The 24,937-nt window shown below is 43.4% G+C and overlaps 1 protein-coding gene across 1 annotated transcript in view; it reads right to left on the bottom strand.

The window, feature by feature from the left end:
- Window positions 1-24,937, bottom strand: part of LOC106583966 (anoctamin-8) — a 67,043-nt gene that overhangs the window by 24,516 nt on the left and 17,590 nt on the right. The window contains exons 2-10 of the mRNA XM_082967892.1: window positions 13,160-13,270; window positions 12,541-12,673; window positions 8,560-8,698; window positions 8,325-8,421; window positions 7,977-8,093; window positions 7,423-7,550; window positions 3,969-4,130; window positions 1,492-1,644; window positions 964-1,090 (exon numbers count right to left, since the gene is read on the bottom strand). Coding sequence (XP_082824018.1) covers window positions 964-1,090; window positions 1,492-1,644; window positions 3,969-4,130; window positions 7,423-7,550; window positions 7,977-8,093; window positions 8,325-8,421; window positions 8,560-8,698; window positions 12,541-12,673; window positions 13,160-13,270 — 1,167 coding nt within the window. The remainder of the gene's footprint in view (window positions 1-963; window positions 1,091-1,491; window positions 1,645-3,968; window positions 4,131-7,422; window positions 7,551-7,976; window positions 8,094-8,324; window positions 8,422-8,559; window positions 8,699-12,540; window positions 12,674-13,159; window positions 13,271-24,937) is intronic.

The following is a 24,937-nucleotide window of genomic DNA, read 5'->3' as shown; positions in this document are numbered from 1 at the left end:
ATTCGTTATGGACCTGGGATTCCTGGAAGTGACATCTGATGAAGAGAATCAAAGGTAATGGATTATTTACATAGTATTTTCGATTTTAGATCTCTCCAACATGGCCGTTTGTCTGTATAGCAAAGCATATTTTTCTGGGCGCAGTGCTCAGATTATTGCAAAGTGTGATTTCCCAGTAAGGTTATTTTTAAATCTGGCAAGTTGATTGCGTTCAAGAGATGTAAATCTATAATTCTTTAAATGACAATATAATATTTTACCAATGTTTTCTAATTTTAATTATTTAATTTGTGGTGCTGACTTGACTGCCGGTTATTGGAGGGAAACGATTTCCTCAACATCAATGCCATAGTAAAACGCTGTTTTTGGATATAAATATGAACTTGATAGAACTAAAAATGCATGCATTGTCTAACATAATGTCCTAGGAGTGTCATCTGATGGAGATTGTAAAAGGTTAGTGCATCATTTTAGCTGGTTTTATGGTTTTGGTGACCCTGTCTTTGAATTGACAAAACATTACACACAGCTATTGTCAATGTACTCTCCTAACATAATCTAACTTTATGGTTTCGCCGTAAAACCTTTTTGAAATCGGACAACGTGGTTAGATTAAGGAGATGTTTATCTTTCAAAGGGTGTAAGATAGTTGTATGTTTGAAAAATTTGAATTTTGACATTTATTTGGTTTCAAATTTGCCGCTCTTGAAATGCACCTGCTGTTGATAGGGTGCACCACGGGTGGCACGCTAGCGTCCCACATAGCCCCAAGAAGTTAAGTGTTCCCTTTATTTTTTTGAGCAGTATATATATATATATATATATATATATATAGTTTTGCCTTAGTACTCAGGAATCAACTGTCAAGCTTGACGGATGAGTGCTCTCTCTGTGTGTGTGTGTGTGTGTGTGTGTGTGTGTGTGTGTGTGTGTGTGTGTGTGTGTTTGCCTGCGTGTTCTCACCCATGTCGTTGAGCCAGCAGGCTATCTTCCGGTACACCTCGTCACAGGCGGTCACAGTGATGGCCAGCATGATCTTAGGGATGAACCTGGCCAAGCGAGGTACCTCCTTGATCCCCATCACAAACTCCTGTGAGACAACAACAGCTGCCTAATATTGTTGCCATCCTCGCTAATATGAGCCACGTTACAATTCCCACCAAGTGGGCTAACTCTATTGGCACAGCGCATAGGGTGTTGACATTTCACGGCAGCGACCCGTTACAATCAATTCCTTTCTGCGGTTGAAGGAAATTTTATTTTGTAGGGTTGTTAAATTCCGTTAACTTTCTCAAAATTCCCAGGTTTTCCAGAAATCCTGGTTGGAAGCTTTCCTGGAATGACGATGGAATGACGATGGAAGCACAAAATCCGCAATCCTCCAACCAGGATTTCTGGAAAACCTGTGAATTTTGGGAACGCTCCCTAGACACTAGGAAGGCAGTTATGTAAGTAGAGCAGCAGCAGCCAGAAGGAGCAGTACTGACATACCTGCAGCTCGAAGCAGATGAGCATGGCCAGGAAGACAAAGCAGAGACAAAGCATACAGATGGGCAGGCTGACCAGCCACCTGAACATCCTCCTCCTCCACGGAGGGTAGTATAACTCCTCACAGCCTGTTATGGGACTGCACCGCTTCACGCCCTGCAGGGGGGAGGGGGCGAGAGAGGAGATGGAGGGGGAGAGGGGAGATGGAGGGGATGGGGCAAGAAGGAAAGGGTGAGAGAGAGGGTAAAGGGTGGGAGAAGAAAAGTGGAGGGAAATGGAGAGGGAAGAGAAAAGCAAAAAAGGGTATTTAACCTTTATTTAACTAGGCAAGTCAGTTAAGAACAAATTCTCATTTACAATGACGCTGTGCGCCGCCCTATGGGACTCCCAATCATGGCCGGATGTGATGCAGCCTGGATTTGAACCTTAGACTGCTGCGCCACATGGAAGCCTCTAAAGCTTATAACCCGGAAGCTTAAAAGAAATCCCGTTATGCCCTCCGACGAACCATCAAACAAGCAAAGCGTCAATACAGGAGTAAGATTGAATCGTACTACACCGGCTCCAACGCTCGTCGGATGTGACAGGGCTTGCAAGCTACTACAGACTACAAAGGGAAACACAGCCGAGAGCTGCCCAGTGACACGAGCCTACCAGGCGAGCTAAATTTCTTCTATGCTCGCTTCAAGTCAAGTAGCACTGAAACATGCATGAGAGCATCAGCTGTTCCGGGTTGACTGTGTGATCAGGCTCTTTGCATGCTGATGTGAGTAAGACCTTTAAACAGGTCAACATTTACAAGGATAACCAGGATGTGTACTCCAAGCTTGCGCTGACCAACTGGCAAGTGTCTTCACTGACATTTTCAACCTCTCCCTGTCTGAGTATGTAATACCAACATGTTTCAAACAGACCACCATAGTCCCTGTGTCCAAAAACACAAAGGTAACCTGCCTAAATGACTACCGACCTGTAGCACTCATGTCTGTAGCCATGAAGTGCTTTGAAAGGCTGGTCATGGCTCACATCAACACCATTATCCCAGAAACCCTAGACCCACCACAATTTGCATACTGCCCTAACAGATCCACAGATGATGCAATCTCTATTGCACTCCACATTGCCCTTTCCCACCTGGACAAGAGGAACACCTATGTGAGAATGCTATTCATTGACTACAGCTCAGCGTTCAACACCATAGGGCCCTCAAAGCTCATCACTATGCTAAGGACGATGGGACTAAACACCTCCCTCTGCAACTGGATCCTGGTTGTAAGGGTAGGTAACAAAACATCCGCCACGCTGATCCTCAATACGGAGGCCCCACAAGGGTGCATGCTCAGTCCCCTCCTGTACTCTCTGTTCACTCATGACTGCACAGCCAGGCACGACTCCAACACCATCATTTAGTTTGCCGATGACACAACAGTGGTAGGCCTGATCACTGACAACGACCAGACAGCCTATAGGGAGGGGGTCAGAGACCTCACCGTGTGGTGCCAGGACAACAACCCCTCCCTCAACGTGATCAAGACAAAGGAGATGATTGTTGACTACAGGAAAAGGAAGACTAAGCACGCTCCCATTCTTATCGACGGGGCTGTAGTGGAGCAGGTTGGGAGCTTCAAGTTCCTTGGTGTCCACATCACCAGCAAACTAACATGGTCCAAGCACACCAAGACAGTCGTGAAGAGGGCACAACAAAACCTATTCCCCTTCAGGAGACTGAAAAGATTTGGCATGGGTCCTCAGATCCTCAAAAGGTTCTACAGCTGCACCATCGGGAGCATCCTGACTGGTTGCATCACTGCCTGGTATGGCAACTGCTCGGCCTCCGACTGCAAGGCACTACAAAGGGTAGTGCATACGGCCCAGTACATCACTGGGGTCAAGCTTCCCGCCATCCAGGACCTCTATACCAGGTGGTGTCACAGGAAGGCCCTAAAAATTGCCAAAGACTCCAGCCACCCTAGTCATAGACTGTTCTCTCTGCTACCGCACAGCAAGCGGTACCGGTGTGCCAAGTCTAGATCCAAAAGGCTTCTCAACAGCTTCTACCCCCAAGTCATAAGACTCTTGAACAACTAATCAAAGGACTACCCAGACCCCTCTTTTACGCTGCTACTACTCTCTGTTATTGTCTATGCATTGTCACTTTAACTCTACCTACATGTACATATTACCTCAATTACCTCGACTAACCGGTGCCCCCGCACATCGACTCTGTACCGGTACCCCCTGTATATAGCCTCGGTATTGTTATTTGACTGCTGCCATTGAATTATTTGTTACTTTTATTTAAAAAAATGTACTTATCTATTTTTTACTTAACACTTATTTTTCTTAAAACTTCTTAAAGCATTGTTGGTTAAGGGCTTGTGAGTAAGCATTTCACTGTAAGGTCTACTACACCTGTTGTATTCGGCGCATGTGACAAATAAAATGTTATTTGATTTGAAATGTTCTCATGTCCTCCTCACCATAAACTGTGTCCGTGGTTCCTCTAGGGACTCGTTAGGGGTATCCAGCGTACCCCACTTATAGGCTAGCTCCGCCCCCCTCCTCTTCCACCTCTCCAGGAACAGTGTGGCCCACACCACGTTGAACAGAGCAAACACTACACAGCAGATATCACGACTTGTCTGAGAGAACACACAGAGAATACACAGGTGAATCTTTAAATAGGAAACATGTAACCTCTATAACACCTGTGTAAAAACTAAAGGAGGACTGGAGGAAAAGGAAAACGTCTTAGGAAGAAATGGTATCATCATATCGGAGGTTACTTCGAAACACTTTCTACATTTTCAAGTGTCAACAGTTCAATATCTCACTATGTGATTCAGTTGAAAAGGTTAACATTGTTAGAGACCGGCATAAGTCTGTTAGAGAGCAGATGAGTGTATCACATCTGTGTGTCTATGTCCTAAACGTGTTCCAGACAGTGCACTTGAAAAGTAAGTGGTAAGTAAGCCTTGGACCATAAGGCTTGTCTGAGCCAGAACTGCCCATAGGGGCAGAATCTTATTGTGCCTTCAGAAATTATTCATACCCCTAGACTACCATATTTTGTTGTGTTACAGCCTGATTTCAAAATGGATTATACACGCAATACCCCATAATGACAAAGTGAAAACCAGGGGTTGGAACCGGTTCAGGAAACAGAACAGAAAACCGGAAAAGAACGCCATTTTTCCAGTAACAAAAACGTAACCTGAAACTAAAGTGGTCCATACTGTTCCCGGAACAGAACCGTTACTTTTAAAGCACGGGAACCGGTTAATAACGTTGTTCTACGTTTCAGGCATTTTTTTCTAGTCCCACAACAAAATACAACAAAGCACCTATGCAAAGCCCTCACTCTGTCACTCAAAAACTTATACCAGTGTGTCACGCCCTGATCTGTTTCACCTGTCCTTCTGATTGTCTCCACCCCCACCAGGTGTCGCTGATTTTCCCCAGTGTATTTACCCCTGTGTTTCCTGTCTCTCTGTACCAGTTCGTCTTGTATGTTTCCAAGTCAACCAGCGGTTTTCCCGTTCTCCTGCTTTTTGCATTCTCCTTTTTCTAGTCCTCCCGGTTTTGACCCTTGCCTGTTTCTGGACTTTGTAACCGCATGCCTGACCATTCTGCCTGCCTTGACCATGGGCCTATCTGCCACTCTGTACCTCCTGGACTCTGATCTGGTTTTGACCTTTTGCCTGTCCACGACCATTCTCTTACCCACCCCTTTGGATTAATAAACATTTTAAGACTCCAACCATCTGCCTCCTGTGTCTGCATCTGGGTCTTGCCTTGTACCTTGATAAGTGTCTGCCTGCAAGCTGAAAATCCTTGCCTGTGCGTGTTTAGGCTACCTGCTCCTCCCCCTTCAGAAGCATAGGCTACTGTACTGATGTTACAAGCTTGATTCAGAAGATAGGGAGAGAGATTTTTAATTAGTAGAGAAGAATGGATTAACTTGTTCAATGCTAGTTAAGGATACTATAGGTCTATTTATCACATTGGATTTATTAACTAAAAAAAGGTAAGACGTGTTTTTAATTATTGTGCTGCTCTGCACACACAAGCTTGTAAGCTAACTAGCTCAAGCTTGTAAGCTAGCTAGCTCAAGGGACATTCAAGGTTCCTCCATAGAAGCCAAAATTGAAGTCGCATATTGCAGCATGGGCTACACTTGTCTGTCCATCACGCATGTAAACAACTAGCTTGCCTACTCTATCCGCACGGATTGATGAAGTAATTTAATGAGCTAAATGTAAAAACCTGTTGATTTCACAGGTTAAAAAAGAAACAGAAAGGAACGATATAAACTCGTACTTTTTTGGGGTCGAACCGGTTCAGGACTTTATTTTGCCTGTCGTAACAGTGGAACGAAACCCCCAAAAATAGTGGTTCTGTTCAGATTGAAACAATTGAAAAATTATTTTTGTTCCAACCCCTGCTGAAAACGTTAGATTTTTTGTGTGCACATTTATTGAAAAATAAATACAGCAATATCTAATTTACATATGGTATGTATTCACACCTCAATACTTTGTAGAAGCACCTTTGGCAGTGATTACAGTTGTGAGTCTTTCTGGGTGAGTCTTGAAGAGTTTGCCAATTATTATTTTCAAAATTATTCAAGCTCTGTCAAATTGTTTGTTGATCATTGCTACACCACCATTTTCAGGTTTTGCCATATATTTTCAAGTAGATTTAAGTCAAAACTGTAACTCGGCCACTCCAGAACATTTACTGTCTTCTTGGTAAGCAACTTCTGTCACGCTCTGACCTAGGAGAGCTGTGTTTTCTCTGTTTAGTTAGGTCGGGGTGTGATAGGTGGGTGGGCATTCTATGTTTTGTTTTTCTATGTTTTGGCCAGGTATGGTTTCCAATCAGAGGCAGTTGTCTATCGTTGTCTCTGATTGGAAGCCATACTTAGGCAGCCTGTTTTTCCCTTTGTTTTCGTGGGTAGTTGCTTTCTGTTTAGTTTGTATAACCTGACAGAACTATTGGCTGTCATTTTGTTTATTTTGTCTAGTGTTCGTTTTCATTAAAATTATAACGATGAGCACTCAACATGCTGCGCCTTGGTCTCCTCTATATGACGCCCGTTACAACTTCAGTGTCGATATGGCCTTTTGTTTTAGGTTATTTTCCTGCTGAAATGTGAATTAATCTCCCAGTATCTGGTGGAAAGCAGAATGAACCAGGTTTTCCTCTAGGATTTTTCCTTAGCTTCATTCCATTTCTTTTTTATCCTAAAAACTCCCCAGTCCTTAACGATTACAACAATACCCATAACATGATGCAACCACCACTATGCTTGAAAAACGTAACACTTTGTATTAAATACAAAAATATAATTGCTCTACGATTTTTTGTTGTTGTTGCATTATTACATTAGTGCCTTGTTGTAAACAGGATGCATGTTTTGGAATATTTTTATTCTGTACAGGCTTCCTTCTTTTATTTCTGTCAATTAGGTTGGTATTGTGGAGTAACTACAATGCTGTTGATACATCGTCAGTTTTCTCTTATCACAACCATTAAACTCTAACTATTTTAAAGTCACCATTGGCCTCATGGTGAACGCCACTGGCCTCCTCTCCGGCAACTGAGTTAGGAAGGATGCCTGTATCCTTGTTGTGACTCTGCATTGATACACCTTCCTAATTGTAATTAATAACTTTACCATGCTGAAAAGGGATATTCAATGTCTGCTGTTTTTTTTACACATCTATTCATAAGTCCCCTTCTTTGCAAGCCATTGGAAAATCAGGCTGTAACACAACAAAATGTCGAAAAAGTCAAGGGGTGTGAATACTTTCTGAAGGCAATGTATCTCCTGTTTCTGTAGTGAGGCAGCTTGATATACAAGTACACCCCGTGGACAGAATGGATGGATGGATAGAAAAGGCACTTGATAAGGCCCAGTGTGAAAGTCACCTGATCAGACTCCGTCAGAATCCAGAGCACAAAGCCTATGACAGCAGGATACAGCATAGATGTGGTGTAGAACCCCAGCCAGGCAAAGTACATGGCTATCTTCACCCCAAAGTAATCATGAATATCATCTAGATACAGCACAGAGGGAGAGAGACAGTTAGCAATGAAACATTTATAATTCAATTCAACATATCATTCTGTGAGTGAAGAAACGTTTTCTGGTGAGTTTTGGCCTCGGTTGACCTTAGGTTTAAGGTCACATGAACCACATATACATCATGAAAGATTCACCCAGCACAGCCTGACTGCACTAACAATTCACTTCCAGCAAACACTAGTCTACCAAGACGGAGGAAAAGTACACAAACAGTTCTGTGTGTGTGAGAGTGTTAATTGGGGAGAACGGGCTTGTGGTAATGGCTGGAGCAGAAAAAGTGGAATGGTATCAAATGCATCAAACACATGGTTTCCATATGTTTAGTGCCATTCCATTCACTCCATTCCAGCCATTATTATGAGCCGTCCTCCCCTCAGCAGCCTCCACTGGTACTGACCTAGCGGCTGTTTCTCACACACGGCCTGCACCCAAGACTTCATCAGCTGACTGAGGATCTTCTGCTCATGGAGCGGAAACACCTTCTGGATCACGCCCCGCACACTTAGCTCTGGGACTGGTGGAACACACATACAAACATGAATTCTTATTTTCAAACACACAGAGTACAAAGTGGTACACATAGAAGCATACAGGAGCACACACACATGCACGCACACACACACACCCGTATACAGTATTCAGTATGTTATTGGGATTAACACAGCGCTGGGTATAAACAAGTTACACAACATTATTTACTTCACAGTGACTAACAAAGACAAAACAAACAAAAAATGCTGCTCACTGATTGGCTGTCCCTCCAGGAACTGTATGTTGTGAAGCACCTCTCCATTCTTGGCTCGTAGATTGTCGAGCCAGTACTTGATGATGCTTTGCCTCTCCTGAGGAGAGATAGGGACCGACTGGTCAGACAGAATCAAATCTTCAGGTTCTCAGACAAGGTTATTTATCACACAAGTCTGTGTGTGTGTGTGTGTGTGTGTGTGTGTGTGTGTGCGTGCGTGTGTGTTTGTGTTGACCTGTGATGTGAAGAAGCATAGTTCACTCTCAATGTTCTCATAGATGTAGTCTTCTTCACAGGAGAAGCTGCGTGTTCCTCCCCCAAACTCTGGCTTCACTGATTTCCTCAGACCCATCTCCTCTGCCCCACGCAACAGACTGAGAGACAGGGAGAGAGAGTAAGAGGGAGAGAGAGAGAGGGAGAGAGCTAGGGAAATACACACAGGCTTCCACAGGCCCACAAGGCTGGAGCAGAGTTGGGATGGAGAAACACACACTCACAAACCAACAGAGTGGCAGAGTGACAGACAAGCAAACAGACAGGTGTTAGGACACGCACACGCACTCACACACATGCAATAAAAACAAGAACATACACACAAAGATGGGAATACATGGTCTAATGTGAATAAGACCTGTCCTGGCATGCCACGCATCTGATAAGAATTCCATATGACACATCCCGTGATAGATGCACATGAAGGGACCAAATAACACTGAACAGAGCAGCAAAGGAAAGCCCGAGTAAACTCTGAATGACAGCATTCAAGGAATGACAACAGTATCTATTCTAGGTTCTACTTCGCCTCTCCTCCTCCTCTGCTCTGTTCTCTGCAGAATGATAAGCCCAACTCACACAGCTACACACACCAGAGTGCGGCCACACTTCTTTAACTGGCATTTACCAGCACACATCTATCATACTGTTATGGCCCTTTCAGGTCGTGAATGAAACTGCTTTACAATATAGTCCATAGTACTGAACTCAACAATGACTGAAACCGATCAACGATCTAAGAAGGATTATATCTATCTATAGGGTAACACAGACTGCATTTACTCAAATCCCCAATTTCTTATCCAGATGAAGCCAGTATGTTTTAGAGAGGTATCCTGCTACTGCCAAGACTCTTTACGAGGGGTCGTGAATGAACACGTCCAAGCAGCCAAGCTTCTATTGGATTAAAAGTTTATAGCCTTATTGTCCTTTCAATTCAAGAAGTCTTTACCTGCGTGTGTAGTGTCCAGTTGTCATTGGCCACTGCTAACCTGGGATAAATAACCCAGTCTAATACTGCTGAGAGGGCTAGCCCAGCCAGTTGTACTCTATGCAGCTTGCTCTATGCTAATTTAGACAATAATATATCACCAGTAATGAAAAATTCAGCCTTGCGGGAAAAAAACAGCGAACTCAGACCTAGAGAAGAGTGAATGGATTGATGAATGTTGCCATCTGCTAGAAGATAAGTACGATAAGCAAGAATTTCAATAAGCATTTTTCTATGGCTGGCCATGCTTTCCACCTGGCTACCCCTACCCCGGCCAACAGCTCTGCACCCCCCGCAGCAACTTGCCCAAGCCCCCTCCCCATTTCTTCTTCACCCAAATCCAGATAGCTGATGTTCTGAAAGAGCTGCAAAATCTGGATCCCTACAAATCAGCTGGGCTAGACAATTTGGACCCTCTCGTTCTAAAATGATCCGCCGAAATTGTTGCAACCCCTATTACCAGCTTGTTCAACCTCTCTTTTGTATCGTCTGAGATCCCTAAAGATTGGAAAGTTGCCGCGGTCAGACACTTTAGACCCAAACTGTTACAGACCTATATCCATCCTGCCCTGCCTTTCTAAAGTCTTCGAAAGCCAAGTTAACAAACAGATCACCGACCATTTCGAATCCCACCGTAACCTTCTCCACTATGCAATCTGGTTTCCGAGCTGGTCATGGGTGCACCTCAGCCACGCTCAAGGTCCTAAACGATATCATAACCGCCATAGATAAAACACAGTACTGTGCAGCCGTCTTCATCAACCTGGCCAAGGCTTTCAACTCTGACAATCACCGCATTCTTATCGGCAGACTCAAAAGCCTTGGTTTCTCAAATGACTGCCTCGCCTGGTTCACCAACTACTTCTCAGATAGAGTTCAGTGTGTCAAATCGGAGGGCCTGATGTCTGGACCTCTGACAGTCTCTATGGGGTGCCACAGGGTTCTCGGGCCAACTCTTTTCTCTGTATATATCAATGATTTCGCTCTTGCTGCTGGTGATTCTCTGATCCACCTCTACGCAGACGACGCCACTCTGTATACATCTGGCCCTTCCTTGGACACTGTGTTAACAAACCTCCAAACGAGCTTCAATGACATACAACACTCCTTCCGTGGCCTCCAACTGCTCTTACATGCTTGTAAAACTAAACGCATGCTCTTCAACCGATTGCTGCCAACACCTACCTGCCTGCCTAGCATCACTACTCTGGACGGTTCTGACTTAGAATATGTGGACAACTACAAATACCTAGGTGTCTGGATATACTGTAAACTCTCCTTCCAGACTCACATTAAGCATCTCCAAACCAAAATTAAATCTATAATCGGCTTCCTATTCGCAAACAAAGCCTCCTTCACTCATGCTGCCAAACATACCCTCGTAAAACTGACTATCCTACCGATCCTTGACTTCGGCGATGTCATTTACAAAATAGCCTCCAACACTCTACTCAGCAAATTGGATGTAGTCTATCACAGTGCAATCCGTTTTGTCATAGATTTTTCTATTGTGTTATTGACTGTACGTTTGTTTATCCCATGTGTAAGTCTGTGTTGTTGTTTGTGTCGCACTGCTTTGCATTATTACATTTGAGTCATTTAGCAGACACTCTTATCCAGAGCAACTTACAGTAGTGAATGCATACATTTCATACATTTTTTTTCTTTTTTGTACTGGTCCCCCGTGGGAATCGAACCCACAACCCTGGCGTTGCAAACACCATGCTCTACCAACTGAGCCACACGGGACTTTATCTTGGCCAGGTCGCAGTTGTAAATGAGAACTTGTTCTCAACTGGCCTACCTGGTTAAATAAAGGTGAAATAAAAAAATACAAAATAAGTGAACGTGTATCATTTTCATTTAACCTTCTATCTCACGACTATTATCATTTCCATATCACTTTCATGTTTCAACACAAGTTTGAATAGTTTCAGCAGCAGTAAATGAGATTACATACATTAACTTTTCTATCGCGTTAATTTAGGTCATCCAATACACCTGAGAACGAGCGTGCAAGTATGTGTGACTGTGTGTATGTGAGATTGTGTGTGCACACATGCTGGTACAGCCATCTGCCGTGAGCATTTTTTCAGTAACACACACTGACACACTTACAGAAAGCTCTCTCTCTCTCTCTCTCTCTACTCCGTTCACTTGTTAAGAGGTGAAAGCCACCCTTAAAACTCTCAGGATAGGATAGCCAAGAGCCCTTGAAAACAGATCAGTCAGCACAGCAGTCAGTCGGCACAGCAGACATCATCTAACACAGAGTGAACTGCATTGTGGGGTAGTGTGGCTAATGCCCTCTGCGCTCTTACATTGGTTGTTGAGTATTTACCCAGAGTCATCTCTAAATCCCCTGGTATTTACCCAGAGTCATCTCTAAATCCCCTGGTATTTACCCAGAGAGGTAAGATACAGCATAATAGTATCATGTACAGTACAGTGTTTAGAAATAGTTGAAGCTATTGTAGAATGTAAGTCCTTCCAACATTCTACAATGAAATTCTTGTACCTTTCCCCAAATTCCCTGGTTTTCCAGAAATCCTGGTAGGAACATTCCTGGATTAATGAGAAATGAATGAGGAAATCTGGGAATTCTCCAACTAGGATTTCTGGAAAACCAGGGAATTTGGGGAAAGTTACCAAAATTCTGCAATCCTAGGTCCAGATCTCTTAGCAGTGGTTGTAATACACTCGCATACAGCAAAGGGAGGCCACACTAGTATTGCTAACTAACTAACCAACTAACTAACTAACCTTCTGCTGTTGATGTAGGAAATGTTCTATTTATGATCAGTCAAGACACTAATTCAAACAGGTTTACTAAAGCCTCGGTAACTACCCTCTATCCCAGAATCCATTTAGGTGATAATAATGACAATTAATTCATACTGCAGCACACAATGTCATTGTCTATACTGTACATTAGCTGGCCGGGGTTCTTACTTCTCATAGGTTGCCGTGACGAAGAAGGCATGGACGCGCGTGCGTTTGTGATGTCGGATCTGGATGTTGAGTTCTGGAATGCCCAGACGCAGGTGGTTCAGTAGCCATAGCAACGTGTGGTCATCTGTCTGGTCTGTCACAGGAAAGAAATAGAATGGAGATGAAACACATACAGTACATGCATGTTTAAAAAAAAATACAATTTGGTTACATCATCATAATAACAGTTTTAATGAAAATTCCAACCTTCAAGATATTAACAACAGTTTTACTGTGAAATTGTTCCACATAAACCAACACAGAAACACTGTTTTTAATTCAACTCAGAGGTAGCATCATTATCTCAAAAGAGTAAATAACCCATATTAGTATCATTACTTTCACACTATCCTGGAACGATGAGTGCGTGTTGTCTAATGAGCATTATGTTCCAGTAATGACTGAGAAAAGTAGCACAGCATATCTATGTATTGGGATGGCTAATGTTGCTATTACATTATCACCATTCATAACGTCAGGCCACAGAGACCAACATGAAAAATTACTTCTGCGTACTTCTGCTTTTCATAGTGCATGGATGGCCGTGCAAACGTGTATGTAAACAAAAACAAAGAGACACCTGAGAAAGTCATGAGGATGTCACAGTTCTCAGTTGGCACGGTCTTCATCCAGGACTTATGAGACATTATGTACCTCCCAGCCTGCAGCAGCCGCTTCCCAAATAACTTATCTAGAGAGGAGAGAGAAAGAGACATAGAGAGAAAGAGAATCACAACGACAGTCACCTTTCAATAGTGAAGCAGAATGACCGATTAGGATACTTCTTTTCGAACTGTCAGTCAGTGCTTCCCCTCCACACACACATCCTTTTCGTCTACCACACACACACTCCTTTTCCTCTACCACACACACGCACATCATTTCCCTCTACCACACACACACACACACACACACATAATCCCCCCCCCCCCCCCACACCCCCACACACGGTCTATCTGCCAAACACACACACAGTGCATTTGGAAAGGATTCAGACCCCTTGACTTTATTAAAATAACATCATATTGATCCGAAATACAGTGTAGACATTGTTAATGTTGTAAATGACTATTGTAGCTGGAAACGTCTGATTTTTAATGGAATATCTACATAGGCGTACAGAGCAACCATCATTCCTGTGTTCCAATGGCATGGTGTGTTAGCTAATCCAAGTTTATCATTTTTAAAGGCTAATTGATCATTAGAAAACCCTTTTGCAATTATGTTAGCACAGCTGAAAATGGTTGTCCTGATTAAAGAAGCAATAAAACTGGCCTTCTTTAGACTAGTTGAGTATCTGGAGCATCAGCATTTGTGGGTTCGATTACAGGCTCAAAATGGCCAGAAACAAAGTACTTTCTTCTGAAACTCATCAGTCTATTCTTGTTCTGAGAAATGAAGGCTATTCCATGCGAGAAATTGCCAAGAACCTGAAGATCTCGTACAACGCTGTGTACTAATCCCTTCACAGAACAGTGCAACTGGCTCTAACCAGAATAGAAAGAGGAGTGGGAGGCCCCGGTGCACAACTGAGCAAGAGGACAAGTACATTAGAGTGTCTAGTTTGAGAAACAGACGCCTCACAAGTCCTCAACTGGCAGCTTTATTAAATAGTACCCAGTCTCAACGTCAACAGTGAAGAGGCGACTCCGGATGCTGGCCTTCTAGGCAGAGCCCTCTGTCCAGTGTCTGTGTTCTTTTGCCCAACTTAATCTTTTATTTTTATTGGCCAGTCTGAGATATGGCTTTTTCTTTGCAACTCTGCCTAGAAGGACAGCATCCTGGAGTTGCCTCTTCACTGTTGACGTTGAGACAGGTGTTTTGCGGGTCCTATTTAATGAAGCTGCCAGTTGAGGACTTTTCTGTTTCTCAAACTAGACATCAGCAACGGGTGTGGCTGAAATAGAAGAATCCACTCATTTGAAAGGGTGTCCACATACTTCTGTATATATAGTGTATCTTCTATAAATCATATATCATGAGTTGAACTAGATACCACAGCCCTATAATCACCTGCCACATTAAAACACTTCTTCTCTGACCAGTCAACCGTGACCTCTAGCCACATATCTGATTTATACTAGCACTGGTCAAACAGTCAACTAAGCTAATCACCAAGCCCTTGACCAGTTGAATTAGGTGGTCTAGAGTGTATATTTGGAATATATATCAAATATGTTGAATATCTAGGGGTCCCCAAGGACTGGCTTGAGAAACACACTGTTCAGCTCTGTGTGGTTCTGCTTCCTGGAACAGACTGAGGATGAAAGAGGGGCAGAGTAGGACTACTTCCTGGAAAGAATGCCCAGGGGGTGTTCGAGAGGTATAAAAATAGCCCCATACTGTCAAGATGTACATCGCAAGGTAAAATAAGGTTCAGATTGTTATTCTGTAACACTAGATAACCTCATGCATGCATCACTTTGTTACATAGGCAGTCTGAACATGTAGAGTTGAATTTGGAGTTCTTACAGAGAGCGTTAAGGAATTTCATCCCACTGGGCACACTGGTTGAATCAACATTGTTTCCACATCATTTCAACGTGGAATAGATGTTGAATTGACATCTGTGCCCAGTGGGATTTTGATTCAGGGATTTTGTTTCATTCCAAATAGTGATTTAACAAATGAAAACAATAGAAACAAATGTAAAAACATTTTTATTTCAGTTTCATCTTAAGAGTTATTATTCAGTCTCTAAATCCATCCTGTTCCCCATGTAGCTGCAGTTTGGCAGAAAAAGAACAGCCTGACAAGCATTCTAATGAGGCCTGTATTCACTGCTCTAAACACACACACACACACACACACACACACACACACACACACACACACACACACCTTCTGAAAGCCAACACCTCCAACAATACCTCGAACAATACCTCGATTTATGAACCTCATTGACAGGCAGACTGCTGTGCAGCTTACGTGTGTGTGGGTTTTAGTGTGTGTGTTCGTCTCTGTGTTTGAGTAATGCTCATAGGAAAACCCATTCACACTGGTGGTGTCTCCATTTTTATTTAACTAGACAAATCAGTTAAGAACAAATTCTTATTTACAATGGATGGACTACCCCGGACGACGCTGGGCCAATTGTGCGCCGCCCTATGGGACCCCCAATCACAGTCGGTTGTGATACAGCCTAGAATCAAACCAGGGTCTGTAGTGACACCTCTAGCACTGAGATGCAGTGCCTTAGACTGCTGCGCCACTCGAGAGCCACCATTTGCCCAGACATTGCCCATCAGGACTTAAGTGGGGACATTTTGCCGGTCCCCACAAGGAAAAAGGTTAGGCTTAGGGGTTAGGTTTAGGGTTACAAGTAGGGTTAGGGTTAGATTTAGGGTTAGGAGTAAGGGTTAAGGTTAGCTTTAGGGAATATAGGATTTTGAATTGGAATCAATTGTTTGTTCCCGACAAGGATAGTAAAACAAATGTGTGTGTGTGTGTGTGTGTGTGGCTCTGCTCACTTGGCTCCCCTGCAAGAGGAGGCCGTAATTTCCACCAAATTACCATGGAGAGACAAGCGCACCTGACACCATGCTGCTGAAGAGACAGAGGAAAATACAACCCCTATCAACAGACCCAGGGTCAGCAGTCAAATACAAACTCAAGCATTTTACTGGGAAATCACTGTTCTAGGAACAGGGCTTATCTAGCAACAGCTAGGCCAAGGCACCTGCTCTGTTATGTGTACTCAAGTACGGGCTCCACTGATCTATCACCATTTCGGTATAGTTGAATAATATTACATATAGTACCAGTAAAAAGTTTGGACACACCTACTCATGCAAGGGTTTTTTCTTTAGTTTTACTATTTTCTACATTGTAGAATTTTACATTTACGTCATTTAGCAGACGCTCTTATCCAGAGCGACTTACAAATTGGTGCATTCACCTTATGATATCCAGTGGAACAACCACTTTACAATAGTACATCTATATCTTTTTTTGGGGGGGGGGTTAGAAGCTTTACTTTATCCTATCCCAGGTATTCCTTAAAGAGGTGGGGTTTCAGGTGTCTCCGGAAGGTGGTGATTGACTCCGCTGTCAATCACTGGGACTGATCAGGGACTGATCAGGGACTGATCAGAGCCTGAAGGTATGGAGGTGCCGTTCCCCTCAAGCACCATGGTCTTGTAGCAGATGCGAGCTTCAACTGGAAGCCAGTGGAGTGTGCGGAGGAGCGGGGTGACGTGAGAGAACTTGGGAAGGTTGAACACCAGACGGGCTGCGGCGTTCTGGATGAGTTGTAGGGGTTTGATGGCACAGGCAGGAAGCCCCGCCAACAGCGAGTTTCAGTAATCCAGACGGGAGATGACAAGTGCCTGGATTAGGATAATAGCGAAAACATCAAAACTATGAAATAACACATATGGAATCATGTAGTAACCAAAAACGTGTTAAACAAATCAAAATATATTTTAAATTCTTCAAAGCTGGCATCAAGGCAAAGGGTGGCTACTTTGAATAACCACACAAATAAAATATATCTTGATTTGTTTAACCCTTTTTTGTTTTCTATATGATTCCATATGTTATTTCTTAGTCTTGATGTCTTCACTATTATTCTACAATGTAGAAAATAGTAACAATAATAAAAAAACCTGGAATGAGAAAGGGGTGTCCAAACTTTTGACTGGTGCTGTATATATAATAATAATATATAGATAGAAACAATATAATAATAGAAAAGCAAGGCATAGGACTAAATGGAATATAATGTATTATTGTAAGTCCTCTCGAGGAAAGAGCTTGATGTAGAATTTTTTTGGGGGGGGTGGTAATGCTGAAGGAAATGCAAACAAACATGTAAATTCACTAACCTCAACCTCCTCCCCACCTCCCACTGCTACAGTAAGTTCACTTCAAATAATGGTTACATAGGCTACAGTAGTTTAAAAAGTAAAATGTTGAGGCCTAGGTCTACATGTAAACAAGTAGGATAGTTTACATGTTAGCTAAGAATCTTGCAGTGACATCAGCCAAAGTAATTCACTTTCACTGAGACTTGAAATCCTATCACTCTCTGAGCACTACAGCTCAGGTTTCTGTGGATTAGCTGTATTCACAGACACTTCAGAGTATAATAAGTGGTTGAGAGCATCATATTGAATCCTGGGGGTCAGCTCAGGGGGTGGGTCAGAACATGTGAACAAGCTTTAGGGGTGCTTTCATGGTGTCTATATCCAGAGCGTGATGCGCTGTGCAACGCCAACATGTCACATACTAAATTACTGGATACACACGACAACACAGATGGGATGTCAACTTTGACTAAACAGACCTGAAAAACTGTTCATATTCATACTGCAAAACAGACCTGAAACTAACTGCTTAATACACATTTATAACAAAATTCTGACTACATAAATGTGCGTTCATGAACCAGGAACTGTTCATAACATGTTTATTACACATTCATAACAGCATTCATAAACTACAAATAGGTTCTGCTGGGACTTTTTCAAGTATATGTTATGTAGTGACCCCCAAAAAATGTCTTCTCTGTCAATCCATGGAATTTTAGACCACATATTAACAATAGAGTCTAAATATAGGATTCAGAACTCTCACACAGAAACACCTCTAGGGTGAGTTACATGCTGACCCCACCACTCGCGTTACGTGTGTGAGCGTTGCAAAATACATTTACACATGCATGTTATTCAATTATTTCATCCAAACTGCTCGCACATGTTTGCGTAGTTTGGCGCTAAAATAGAACTTTGTTCTATTTTTTACGCTTTAAGCGCTTCAAGTCCCGCCTCTCCCATCTCCTCATTGGTTTTTAGGAGCATATACCCACGTGGGAGATTGAAAGCTGAACTGAGGTCCACACTCCAGTTGGTGGTGGTAATGCACCTTAAAAAGTCCACAGAAGAAGAGATCATTAGAAACTAACTAACTAAGTTTCCCCTTTTATCTGTGGATTAATTGTTGGAGTAGAGAACACACCTTTTTTTGTGTGACTCAAAATGGGTCAAAATTCTACAAAGATCAAGGAAAAAAAGGACCTTGTGCATTTCAGGTAAAATAACCCAATGTTTATATCCCAGGACAAATTAGCTAGCAACAACAAATTAGCTAGCAACAGCAAACTAGCTAGCTAAATGTCCATGAATGTTTCATGTTTTTCGAACTGTCCCCAAATTAAATTGTTGGTTCAGAGTTCATTTTGATATTTCAACCTGTGTGTCCTGATCGTGTCTGGTGTGGATGGATAAAATCAACAAGCCTTTGATGGCACACGCGCGTGCCCAGTGTAGTCAGCATGTTAATGTTCTATCTTATCCCATATTCCTCCTAGCAACAGTGACTGTATTTCCTCACAGGCAGACCAGGGGGAAGGGAGTGTGTGGAACTGCTTTAAGCGGCACGTGTTTCTCATGGGCTGGTTTTGGAGGAATGACATATCCCGAACCCCATTCTAAAACCCAAAACCAGCCCTAGCCCTTTAGGCACTACGCTGAAGATCTGAAAGAGCTGGACAGCTGCCCACTGATTTGGGATTCAGCACTACCCTATTTACTAACGTGATTCTGTATGACTGACAACCATGTCCACAGCCACAATACCAGTACAGTGTAATAGCAATGATCCCATTAAGAATATCTGCTCTGTTTCTGGGCCAAATTATCTAATCATGCTCATTTCTTCAATTAGAAGTTCTTCTGTTCCTATAATTCCTCTCCCACCCGCCCCCTCTCGCTCACCCCCCCTCGCTCCCTCGCTCGCCCCCTCTCGCTCTCGCCCTCTCTCTCGCTCGCACTCCCCCTCTCGCTCCCTCGCCCGCTCCCTCTCTCTCTCACTCCCCCTCTCGCTCCCTCGCCCGCCCCCTCTCTCTCGCTGCCCCTCTCTCAGCTCCTCTCTCGCCCGCCCCCTCTCACTCTGTTTCTGGGCCAAATTATCTGATCATGCTCATTTCTTCAATTAGAAGGTCTTCTGTTCCTATAATACCTCTCTCGCCCCCTCTCTTGCCCGCCCCCTCTCGCCCGCCTGCTCCCGCCCGCCCCCTCTCGCTCCCTCGCCCGCCCCCTCTCTCTTGCTCTCTCGCCCGCCCCCTCTCGCTCCCTCTCTCGCCCCCCCCCTCTCGCTCCCTCTCTCGCCCCCCCCCTCTCTTGCTCTCACCCGCCCCCCCCTCTCTTGCTCTCGCCCACCCCCTCTCGCTCCCCCTCTCACACGCCCCCTATCGCTCCCTCGCCCGCCCCTCTCTCTCTTGCTCCCCTTCTCGCTCCCTCGCCTGCCCCCCCTCTCTCTCGACCCTCTCTAGCCAAATTATCTGATCATGCTCATTTCTTTAATTAGAAGGTCTTCTGTTCCTATAATTCCTCTCTCGCTCTCTCTCTCTCTCGCCCGCCCCCTCTCGCTCTCTCGCCCGCCCCCTCTCGCTCCCCCTCTCTCTTGCTCCCTCGCCCGCCCCCTCTCTCTCTCTCTCTCGCCCCCTCTCCCGCCCCCTCTCTCTCTCTCGCTCGCCCCTGCTCGCTCCCCCTCTCACCTGCCCCCTATCGTTCTCTCGCCCGCCCCCCTCTCGCGCTCTCTCTCTTGCCCCCTCTCTCTCTCTCGCTCTCCCCCCTCTCTCTCCCTCTCTCTCTCCCTCCGGCTCTCTCTCAAAATGTGGGGCTCTTAAGGTTTTAAAGCCTTTCACTAATTTGTGCTAGTTCAACAACAGTATATTTTGTCAATAGAAAATGGGGGTTCAAGAACGTAACTGAGTGTGACCTTCAACACGGTATATTACACTGTATAAAGAAGAGTTGGCCAGATCAGACAGTGAAGAGCAGCAGTATAAGGTGGAGTCTGAACAGTAAAGTGCCAGAGCCACAATGCCTTCTATTCATCCAGGTAACAATCATCAAAGAGTGCCAGTGTGGAGCGGAGCCCCTTTCACACAACTCCATACAGACTTCTTCCCAGATCCACAGACTGCTGGTTATCTAACTGGCTGAATTGGCCATTGTAATGAAGGGGGATTAATAAGCGAGTGGCTCTGAATATAGTTAATGAATAGCAGCTTTTGTGTGTCCAACTCCAACGAACAGCCGTGTTCCACAGTGGTCACAGCGAAAGCCCCCAAACACGAGGAAGATCCTCTAATGACCACAGCAACAAAGGGATACAGGATTTACCAGATCAACAGTACAACCATGACGATGCAAGGCCGTTTGGGCATTGCAAGATGTAGCACAATTTTTTGTTACGTGAAGTTGTGCGCCTATAGACAAATCACTGGGGGAGATAACTGACTGGGTGGGGTCTGAACTATTAAGTCTGATGCGATAACCCTAACTCAAGAGAGGGAATTTACAGAAGGGAAAAGTCGTGAGATATAACCTACAGTTGAAAACATTTTCATAAAAAAGGAGGTATAGGTTTTTGATGTGTTTCTCAAACAACCAAAAAACATAAGGAAACCAAAGGGTACCGAAGGAGGTGAGCAGAACTAAACCAAGCACAAGCAGTCTTTCAGTAAGATGCTTAAAGAGAGGGCATTAGCGTTGGAGGCACTGACCCACTTCAGACTGACACCCCACTGGGCAAAAACTGGTTGAATCAACATTGTTTCCACATAATTTCAACCCCCAAAAATCTATGACGTAGAAAACTGATTGGATTTGCAAAAAGTCGTCAACGCAAGGGCATTTCATTTTTATTTCACCCAACTTTTAATCTAAATCCAACGACATGGTGACATTTGTTGTTGATTTCAAATGTAAATCAAAACTAGATGTTGAACTGAGGTCTGTGCCCAGTGGGACTATTAGCATTTTGAGGCAAAGACCTACTAGTGTATTATCTATATAAAGAATTGAAAAACTCATCTCTCTCTCTCTCTCTCTCTCTCTCTCTCTCTCTCTCTCTCTCTCTCTCTCTCTCTCTCTCTCTCTCTCTCTCTCTCTCTCTCTCTCTCTCTCTCTCTCTCTCTCTCTCTCTCTCTCTCTCTCTCTCTCTCTCTCTCTCTCTCTCTCTCTCTCTCTCTCTCTCTCTCTCTCTCTCTCTCTCTCTCTCTCTCTCTCTCTCTCTCTCTCTCTCTCTCTCTCTCTCTCTCTCTCTCTCTCTCTCTCTCTCTCTCTCTATATATATATATATATATATATATATATATATATATATATATATATATATATATAATTAGGTTACAGTGAGTAAAAAAAAACCACAATTACAATGTACCCAGCTAGCACATTTAGTTCCTTGGAAGTTGTGTGAACGTACGTTTTTGGCTTCCCATTGGTTCTGGGAACGAAGCCATACGTTTCCTGACTGGTAAAACAGAAAGTTATTTAAATGTTCTGAGAACGTTCATTTTTAGGTTGCAGGGAGGTTCTGAGAATGTTTTACTATGGTTCCCTGAAAGTTTTCCTGCGAGATTTTATTAACATTCTGAGAATGGAATTGATAGGTTTTTTAAAAAGTTATTAAAATAGTATTCTGAAAAAAAGATTTTTAATAACACTGCTAGCTTAGTTTGGATGAACTGCTTTGAACTCTTAAGCACACATGGAAATTCATTTGCATGAGCATTAATGATGCAAACATTGTTTTTATTATTGTGGCATCAGGGAGATTTGAACCTATGATCTTCTGTTCTCTATCAATGAAATTAGTCCACTGCTCCATGTTTTTTTTTAATTCACACAAAGCTGATCCTTTTTGTCTATTCAATCAGCCCCCCTTTCAAAGGAAACAAGCACTGATTAAGATCAGCTGAGGCCAATTAGTATGTGCTGCCACCACACTTGAGCACACTTACCAAGATAGAGGACAGAGAGTTTTGTTGATGCAGCAAACAGAATGTATATGTTTTTAAATGAATTCTTATAATGTTCTTTGGACGTCAATGTTTTCTTGTGTTTTTATAGTCCCGGAAGGTATTCACACAATAATAAGGAATTCCCCTCGACCACGCCCACAAATTGGGCAAAAACCAACGTTCTTTCCTATTGAGCCCTACTGTAAGAGGCAACTTCGTTGTTTTTGGTTATACAGAAATAACAAAACATGTCGAGAAGCTGCTGTGTTGTTCAATGTACAGAAACTGATTTATAAAAAATAAAAACTGAAATATGACATTTACATAAGTATTCAGACCCTTTACTCAGTACTTTGTTGAAGCACCTTTGGCAGCTATTACAGCCTTGAGTCTTCTTGGGTATGACGCTACAAGCTTGGCTTTAGGGAGTTTCTCCCATTCTTCTCTGCAGATCCTCTCAAGCTCAGTCAGGTTGGATGGGGAGAGTTGCTGCACAGCTATTTTCAGGTCTCTCCAGAGATGTTAATTTGAGTTCAAGTCCGGGCTCTGGCTAGGCTACTCAGAGACTTGTCCCGAAGCCACTCCTGCATTTTCTTTGCTGTGTGCTTAGGTTGGTTGTCCTGTTGGTAGGTAAACTGTCACCCCAGTCTGAGGTCCTGAGTGCTCTGGAGCAAGTTTTCATTAAGGAACTCTGTACTTTGCTCCGTTCATCTTTGTCTCAATCTTGACTCGTCTCCCATTCCCTGCCGCTGAAAACCATCCACACGGCATGATGCTGCCACCACCATGCTTCACCGTAAGGATGGTGCAAGGTTTCCTCCACATGTGACGCTTGACATTCAGGCCAAAGAGTTGAATCTTGGTTTCATCAGATCAGAGAATCTTGTTTCTCATGGTCTGAGAGTCTTTAGGTGCCTTTTGGCAAACTCCAAGTGGGCTGTCATGTGCCTTTTACTGAGGAGTGGCTTCCATCTGGCCACTCTACCTTAAAGGCCTGATTGGTGGAGTGCTGCAGAGATGGTTGTCCTTCTGGAAGGTTCTCCCATCTCCACATTGGAACTCTAGAGCTCTGTCAGAGTGACCATCGGGTTCTTGGTTACCTCCCTGACCAAGGCCCTTCTTCCCCGATTGCTCAGTTTGGCCGGGCGGCCAGCTCTAGGAAGAGTTGGTGCTTCCAAACTTCTTCCATTTAAGAATGATGGAGGCCACTGTGTGCTTGGGCACCTTCAATGCTGCAGAAATGTTTTGGTACCCTTCCCGAGATCAATGCCTTGACAAAATCCTGTATGGAGCTCCATGGACAATTCCTTCGACCTCATGGCTTGGTTTTTGCTCTGACATGCACTGTCAACTGTGGGACCTTATATAGACAGGCGTGTGCATTTCCAAATCATGTCCAATCAATTGAATTTACCATAGGTGGACTCCAATCAAGCCGTAGAAACGTCTCAAGGATGATCAATGGATTCAAGACGCACCTGAGCGTCATAGCAAAGGGTCTGAATACTTATGCAAATAATCTTTAAAAAAAATATATATACATTTGCAAACATTTCTAAAAACCTGTTTTTGCTTTGTCATTCTGGGGTATTGTGTGTAGATTGCTGAGGATATTTTAGTTTTATCCATTTTAGAATAAGGCTGTAAAATGTGGAAAAAGTCAAGGGGTCTGAATACTTTCCGAAGGCACTGTACATCTAGCCAGGTCAAAAATAACTGACCTACGGTTCGCAATTCTCCCACGTAGGGAAATAGAGCCTGCGAAAAGAGTTAGGCTATTCGTTTGAGAGAGTGGGAAATGTGGGGATGCTGTGTCCAAGTAGGCTACACGTAGCTAAGTGTATAGAAAACATGTAATCACAGGTAAGACATTTAACTTGTTTAGTACAGTCTGTTTGTAACTCAACTCACTACTTGTAGCTGTATAGTCCGTTTGTGTTGTTGATCTTGGCTAGCTTAATGTTCCGGACGGTAGCTATCTAGCACTCACTCAAGTGGCTGCTAGAATTGTCATGAAAAGGTGTATGAGGGAAGCCCAGTGGTCACCAACCTTTTCTGAGTCAAGATCACTCTCTGAGTCAAAATCAAATTAAGCCCAATCAAATTGATGTGGCTTAAGTATTGCTGTGGACTTAGAACATCACACTTTTGTATTTTTTTTCTATTACAAAAAAGTTTGAAATGAAAGTGAAAATCCCCAAAAATATATGTGAAAACTCGTTAAAAAAAATTGGAAAACATGATTTTCACACAGGGTGCCTTTCCTTCGCTGGGTGGGCCATCTGGGATCTTTTTGGCAAAAATTAGAGTATTCCCACTTCTCCAGGGACCAATACACCACTGCATAGGGCCGACAGAAAGACCGCAATCACACAGAGCATGATGTTAAAGGATATACATACAGTAATAAGCCAGTAGGTCCCAATCATAAGAATTCAAAAACAGTACCATTAAGCATTTCCCAATAAGAACTTACATAATTACTTCATTGCAAAGAACATGTCACCTTTAGCACACAAAATAATTGGTGACCTAATGTTTGAATGCAACAATGTTTCACACACATAAGTTATTTTCAAAGAGATGGCTAACAACAGCTAGCGA

Source organism: Salmo salar, chromosome 23 (genome assembly GCF_965601325.2).
Source record: "Salmo salar chromosome 23, fSalSal1, whole genome shotgun sequence".
In the NCBI taxonomy this organism is placed as follows: domain Eukaryota; kingdom Metazoa; phylum Chordata; class Actinopteri; order Salmoniformes; family Salmonidae; genus Salmo; species Salmo salar.
Note: the sequence above shows the minus strand (reverse complement) of the source record. Positions and strands in the feature narration are given on the sequence as shown.